Source organism: Ceratina calcarata, unplaced genomic scaffold (assembly GCF_001652005.2).
Source record: "Ceratina calcarata isolate Rehan_Ccalc_2016 unplaced genomic scaffold, ASM165200v1 scaffold180.2, whole genome shotgun sequence".
Taxonomy (NCBI): domain Eukaryota; kingdom Metazoa; phylum Arthropoda; class Insecta; order Hymenoptera; family Apidae; genus Ceratina; species Ceratina calcarata.
The window spans coordinates 1,705,952-1,713,893 of NW_017139431.1; the positions used below are offsets into that span (position 1 = coordinate 1,705,952).

The window sequence follows — 7,942 nt, forward strand, 5'->3', positions numbered from 1 at the left end:
AAACTAAACTAATCTGGCGCAAACGAAACCTATGTAGCATGTACTTATGTATCTTCTTTTCGCTATCTCAGGAATGTACATCTTGTCAGCATTATAAATACATTTTTACGACAGTCTTATATCGCTACGCGACAAAAAGAGGTTCTGCTATGACCAAAAATTATTTCTGTGCTCTTTAGAAATATTAACCTTGATCTAAAAGAATTTTTAGAAGTACCATTGTCTAGTTTTGTGTTGTGTTACTTTAATCTGTTTGCCATACTTCCATTTATAAATACATTGAACTCTTCGTACGGAAAACATCCATTTATGATATGTAACTTTACATTAAGATAATTTTTATAATTGGCAATTGACGACTGATAGAATTAGTTCTTTTTCGCTCTGATGATAATGTTTCAAGAGCTGTTCGTACGCAGGAAAACGACGCCGGCCGTTATCTCTGGAGGTCGGGAGAGATCATCAACGATCAATAATATCTAAAATTAATAGAAACGCGGAGCGGTCGGTTCGCGAGCATGGAGAAATCGTACCGCGAAAATCTCTAATTTTAGTCGATGTTCAAGGACACCCTGCTGAACGCGAATTCTAAGCCTCCTCAAACTCCCATCCTATCTACGAATAGTTGACCTCATAGACAGTGACCTATATCTCTTTCACGAGTATACGCGCACGTACGCACGAAAACTAACTGTGTAATCACGTCGAATCTTGTTGAATGCAGTCAGCCTCGCCGTCATAGACCAGAATAGTGCTAATCGCCATCAACGAGATACTCAGTTACTGTCACGTTGCATCGGCGTTAATCGAATTCCCCGATTCCACTTATAATTTTGTTCTTAACCATTAAAAAGATGATGAGCCATTAAAATGATCCATTTGATCAAACGCATTTCTGAAGCCAATTCTTGACTTCCACTTAAAAGACAAATGTACCTCAACTTTGCTAGGAACATGTGCGTGTATTTTGAAATTAAAATCATGTCTCACAAGGAATCGCATTTGTAAAATCTCTCATGAAATCGCAAATTTTATATTTATGTATCTGGTGCAACATAAACTCTTTCAGATAGAACGTGTCAGATTGACACGAGGGCTAGATTTGGGTTGAGCGAATCAGACGCGAAAGAGAAGCGTACAAGCACGTTGTGATAAAAAATTCAAAAACGTCGGCGGTGTGTACGTAGACGCCACTTCGAAACACCTAAACACACGTAGCCACCGATCTCGACCTCAAAAATAGCTCTTACTCGGTGCGAAAAAGCTCACCAAATCGCAGTATATTCGTCGGTGATCGCAACGACTGTTCGGGCAACCGCAGCACGACTTTGACACTTTTAACCAGACGCTAGCAGGTTTCGCTCGGACGTGTCAACGCGATTCCATTACACGCGTCACGCCGGCCATTGTCGATTTACAATTGTAATGAATTTTTATCGCGTGGCAATCGACGTGTCGCGACTGACGGCGCGCGCCGACTTTGACAGGAGTTGGTATGATCGCTCGGAAATCCGTGAAAAGAAACCGAGTAAATCATATTTTCTTACTCTGCCGGGTAAGAGGGCACAGACGCATAAACCGGCTGGCCTTGATCGATGCCCCTCCAACTGGTATTCGCGATATCATCGTTCCAGACTTATGTCACCGATTCGTCTGTCTCATTGTTATGTCATAAGCGAGGGGATCACAGTCACGTTCATCATGCTGCTCAATTAAGCGACCTGTACAGCTAGGTTCCTCTCGGTCGTTTTATGGCCTCCGTTGCTTTTGACTTGACACGTTCTATCCGTATTCGGTCTCGTTTCGATACCATCCCGTAGTCTGCTTTCGTTTCATGCTACAAATAGGTACGCATTTCCTTCATAGATCACACTACGGATATCCTTATTCATGAGTTTGAATAATTAAAATGATAATCCATGTGACGTGCAAGAATTTTCATTCAAACTTTATTTCTTTTATCATCTTGCTATAACTGTACCGTATCGTATGAACAGTCTATCGAACCTGGAGAAGGTTTCATGTCTGTAGAAATGCGATACATACAACTAAAGATCTTTTCGTCGGATGTAACGCTGCCAAACCAGGATGACATTTTCGAACAGATGGTGCGTGCATTTAAATTAGGTTTTCTTCGGTGGAGTGTCGTTCGCCGGTTGTTCGATGGGTTCTGCGTAAATATGCATCTAATTTTGCCCACGGTATTTCGGTTTACGCGGTGAAAAAGATGCTGAAATTTGCCGAACGTTTATACACTTTTGCCCCGGCCATGCTTGGCCGGCGCTGTTAGCTTAACAGACAGGAAGCGTAAACATTTTCGTAGAAATTATTACGCCAGTGAACGGGATTCGGTCTTACCGTTTAAATCTGGTAGTTGCATAAACGTCATTACCGTTCTCTGATTCAAATATACGGGCTGAGAATTTTTGATACTCTGATGCAATCAGGATTTAAAAAAATCTTGAATTTTTAGAGAATCGAAGACAAGTCTTTTATTTTGTCCTCAACAGATGATGAAGTATTTTAATAAATTAAACAACCGTGCCTTTATTCACGTTTTTGTAAATTATGGATACTTAGGCACGGTTAACAAGGTCTGTCTGAGAAAATAATGTCGCGTGGCCGAGTTTTTCATTAGCACTTGATACCTTTAGTTACCGTAACAGTGCTAAATATTTGACAAAGAACTTCCTTATACCTAATACTTTCGCTAAATGATTTATCTAAGATTCTCAAAAATATATAGTTTTATTCAATCACACATTTAAAACTCGAAACCTCCTACGCGCATTTTATATATTGCGTCACGAACCAGTGGAATCACCTCAACTTATAATACTCGCTATGATATTGTAAATATTAGAACCACATGAGTGACGTACCGTCATTTGCCAAAAGTTGCATATCGCTGCAATATAACTCAGGAGATCGTTTTATGTTCTAACAACAATACCGAAGTCTATTATTTGTTTCCTTAATGTTACCAAGAAGCGATTACCGATGACACGCGAAAATTCGATTTAACGAACCAAGCGAAACACGTGTGCGTCGGAGTAGAAAAAAAAAGAAAGAATAAAGAAAACGATGGTCGGTCACGCGATCACGACGAGCAATAACCGTGGTTGAAATTGCGTTAAGGGGAAGCATGGCTCATGAAACACAACAGAACAGTTGTATATGCATATTTACATGCGTTGTCGCTGCTCCTGTTGCTCGTGCACCCGCAACACGTTATCTTCTTCTTCGATTCCTTCCGCTTCGGTCGATCTTTGGCCATTTTGTCGAGTGTATTTTTTTCTTATAGCACGACGACGAGAAATAGATAATGAAATGTCGAGGACCACGAAAAGTTATTGCAAGCACGCGGCTGGAGTTGTGACGAACAGAACTGGATAAAAATGTTCAGCACATTGGAGCAACTTTGTACTCGGCCCAGTGAACACGATGTACTGACGGTGTACGCTACGTACAGGACTAATTACATCACCGACGCAACTAGCCTAGACGAGGATGTGTGCGTTAGGTCACACGAATTACAATTAGCGCACGTTATCGTTACGCGTTCATTGATGGCATCCATGCGGCTCCGATCGGAACACGTCACTAGATAGATTCCACTTCTTCGCGATCTATTTATCCGTTAAAAAGAGATCTGTTCACCAATGATATAAGCTGGGTCACACGAACTACAATTAGGACACGTTCATTGATGACATCCACGCGACTCGTTTCACTACGAATTCCTCCTATACTACCTCTTCATCCACCGGCTGGAGGATGTACGAGTTAGGTCAGACGAATTACAAATTAGCGCACGTTCGTTGATGACATCCACGCAATTGCATTGATGGCATCCACACGCCGGCTCACTTCACTGTCAGTTCTTCTAATCAGCCCGTTAAAAATCGCCCAAACCCGTAGAAACGTGTCCACCGTTTCCAGGGTGACTGGCTATTATCGGAGGTCCACGTTATGCAACTTTCCCTGATTAGATTGTAATTTGTAAATTGCATTAGCCGCGTCGCGTCTCTCGACGGCTCTTTTCTTCTTTCGCGGTTTATTTCGTCGCGTGCTAGTACCGGCGCGGCGGGGTCAGGAACAGCGACTGCTACGAGATTAATACAAGTTCGACGCGAGAGACCTACCTAACAAGAATCGTGACCTCATTCCGTGAATCACCAATTTTATAATAGTAGCTGCCTTCGAGCTTCTCCGCTAACTTTATTTACATCTTGTATGCTCGCGATTCTTTTTCCCCTTCGCACGCTCTGCTCGTTGGCGTGTCCAGACACGCGATTGTTGGCAGCCAGTGATTTTTCACGGGACATCGCGGCATCGCAAAACTATTTTATCAATTGATCTTAAGTATTACATGCGTTACTGCAAAATTTATTATTTTATCGTTTCTTAGATCGGGTGCATCTTCCGATTCTCATTCAGGACAAACACGTATTTGACCTGCTTATTGATGCAACTTCGATGTTTCAATTACATGAAGAAAGAAAAGTCAAACAAAGGAGCATAAAGAGGAATCGAAATAGGGTTGGTCAGCTCGTTACTCGAACCTATGTATCAATTCGTATCTCGGTTAAGCCAAGCTTATATACCAAGTTTTTCTCTACTATGAAGTTCTATGTACTTGATGAAGGCACGCGCGACCCATTTACGATGAAACGCGATCAATTAATAGCAACTTCCGCCGCGTCGTCGTAGTCGTCGGTCGGGGTGTTTCTCGATCACTTTTTCCCGCGCTTCGCGCGTCACGTTTCGAACGGGAGCGAACTGCGCACCGGTTTGTTGTTTCTCCAAAACAAATTCGTTATATAAATTCCGATATATTTCGGTCTTGAATCGTGTTTGGCGGCTCGCCAGCTAGCTCGGGGTTCGACTAACTGCAACGAATAATGTGCCACGAGATGCACACCGGCTGTTGCGTAACAGCTGAAGCGGAATGCGTATAGGTGTAGGTAATACGCGCTACCAAGAGGAGGACGATATGTCAAAACAGACCACACAAGCCTGGGTCTGTTCCCGTCGACTGGCGTAATGATCGCACAACTCGTTATTATGCAAATTGCATTAACAGTAGTGAACGCGCCCTACTTCATTAACGTGCCGTTTTCTGAATTTCAGACTCCGAAAACACGAAGCAACGCGCGTGACCAACGTCGGTTTAAAGTCCGGCCGTGGCTCGTTTCAAATCGAATTTCATTCGGGTTCCCACTAAAGTGAAATGCGTCAAGCTTTTCCAAAAATTTCTTTCAAATGAAATCAGTCGTATCAATTTCGCATATCTTCCAACTGTTATTATAGACGTTGTCGTAGTAATTTCTAACTATATGCTGTCTTTACAAACGAGCAGTGATGTAACGGAAATAAATTGCCGCTTAAAACGAGCAGCGCCTACGTGAGGTATTGTATGTGACGAGTAATGAACAGATGATAATGATCTTGTTGAATTTCAAGTAGCAAGAGTAGTTACTATGCATATATACATCTACTGCATGTAACATGAACTTCAAAAGAAATAACTGAGAATATCTCAACAATTTTTGTAGACAAGATTTTCAATAACGAGAACACTATCGTCTCCACATCCCTATGTATGCTTAGTAATTCAACAATACAAAATCAACAAAAGGCAGTCTTACTGATACAAAGAAACTTCAAACTAAAATCGTGTTTTCTAAAAGCATTTGTACTGACTATTCCCGACGAACGTATCAGTTGAATTTCGATAGCATTTAACAAAAATTTGTATGCGTCATCAAAGAACTCAAAGCGTAAATTCTCATTAAGAAAGTCGTATACAGCTACTACAGGCGTATTAAAAACACGGAAATTTGCAAAGTTACGAGGTAGGAGGCGGAGCGACCGGGAAGGTAAATGAAACAGAGTGTGAACAAATAGCGGTTTCGGGATAGGTATGTCTGTGCATGTCTCTGTATTTGCGTTTCCACGCATGAAAATGAAAACGGAAGGAATACGCAGAAAGCACACGGAAATTTCGACTATCCTCCGTACTCAACGATACGGTATCAAAGAGTAAAAAGGAACAACAGGAATCGAATTGCATCTTAGAGATACAAACTACTGTATACATTACTAAAATTCAATTAAAAGCAAATGCGAATGTCGAGCCAGTAAAAATTCGATCGGCACGACAAAAATATGTTACTACTGTTTGATACATGTATCCGAACAAAAAACGTGAATGATCCATCAATGACGGCGCGTAGTACGCGCGGCACATATGTATTATTATTTGATTTACGTACCCGTGTGCTGATATATGTAATGTATGTATAGATGTATAGAAAAATGTTACGCGCACGTGTGATATGTGATAAGAGAGTGACAGAAACAGAGTACAGACAACTTACGGGTATAGGTCATTTGGCCCTGGTAGTAAGAAGGAAGGTACACGTGTTGCGCGTGTGGAGGCTGCCCGTACACATTCATGGCTGCCATGCCGATTTCATCACCACCTACATCGTACGCCGTCGAGTAAGGTCATTTTTTTTATCAGAAACGCTAATTTTTGCACCATAAACACTGTTTCTAAATTTTCTCGCTATCACTGGGTTGTTAAGTAGCCGACACTCATTACGCAGCGGGTGACAAGCTTACCGTTAGTCTGTTCGTTTGCTTCGACCGATTTCATATACCTAGTACAAATATATAGAAAAGCATTGTTTTGCAAACAGTTTTAGAACATTTTCGTTTTGATCCAAGAAATGTATCCATCCGCATTATTTGCTACTAATATCTCAATTTTATGCGTGGGTGAGGACTATGTCAAAAACTATTTTAAAACAAACTGTTTCTAGGATCGTACTAGGTATTATGATTCATTATTTTAGCAATTTCAAGGTTGATCCATCGTTAGGGATTCTAATTTTTCCAATTTCATTGAATGTTAATAGCTATTACTTTCGTTTTAATTCCGCGTTTGTTAAAAACAAAACACATGAATGCGCGTTTCAATTAAGCAAACAAGCAAACCCGTTCATTTGATCGATGTTTTAATTAAAATTACTCGATCTAACTTGTAATCTAGCATATGTTACTGTTAACTTACACAGATAAGTGCGACTTTTTATCTGCTTTAGTCAAAAATCGAAAATATTATTTTGAAAAAATTGTTTACATATTATTGCTGAAATTTTAGTTATCGTTCGTGAGTTCTAATCGAAGTTGTATTACCTGTGTAAGGCGAATACTACTGTTCTATGACAACTATAAAATTCGGTATGTTCACAGTCTCTATGACTATGCATTAGGGATATTCGACGAATTATCGACTGGTGACTATTCGGAAATTTCGCCTAAGTATCTAAAGACTATACGGGAAGTTAAATATTTTCCTCGGAGGATAGCAACAACCCAGTGAATGTAGGCTAAAAACATGCTATTGCGAAATGAACGGGACATAAACGCAACAAAACAAGCAAATAATATTACCATATAGCACCTTGATTCTCTAAATCGGAAATATGGCAGACAATAAATTACGATCGCGCGATTCTTTTTTCTATTTGTTAAATAGAATGCGTCGTAAGTCGTATATATGATCGAATTCGTAGACACCTAATGACGGGTACCAATTGTTTCTCTAATCTGAAATTTTGAACGTGTCTGTGACTCGTTTTGTGAATTTCGCTAATTCGTGTCGGGGAGGAGGATTTAATAATGTGCATGCATGTCTCATGCGTTGTTAAGTACATACGTGCATGCACTTTCAAGGAAAATGAGTAAGTGAAATTTACTAAATGGAACAGTGCTATCTTCGTCCGTTACTCATTGTTGTTTTTGTAATTTTATGTTTAGTGCAGGAAAAATTTCTCTGATAAACTATAATTTATATGCAGTACGTATCTGCAAGGAGAATCGAAATCTTAATAAAATGCTATCGAAATAAATTGACCCGGAAATATTACAT

The 7,942-nt window shown here is 40.3% G+C and overlaps 1 protein-coding gene across 23 annotated transcripts in view; it reads right to left on the reverse strand.

The window, feature by feature from the left end:
• LOC108633006 (ankyrin-2) overlaps positions 1–7,942 on the reverse strand; it is an 84,052-nt gene that overhangs the window by 44,262 nt on the left and 31,848 nt on the right. For 20 of the 23 annotated variants that reach the window (XR_003388711.1, XM_026810939.1, XM_026810927.1 and 17 more), the window contains one exon: positions 6,384–6,488. The exons of 1 other annotated variant lie outside the window; for it this stretch is intronic. Coding sequence is in view for 20 of the 22 variants with exons in the window: in XM_026810939.1 (XP_026666740.1) it covers positions 6,384–6,488 (105 nt within the window). In the remaining 2 variants the exon portion in view is untranslated. Of the gene's footprint in view, positions 1–1,269; positions 1,431–3,189; positions 4,252–6,383; positions 6,489–7,942 lie in introns of those variants that run through there. 2 more of the 23 variants (XM_026810928.1, XM_026810934.1) reach the window with 2 other exon arrangements.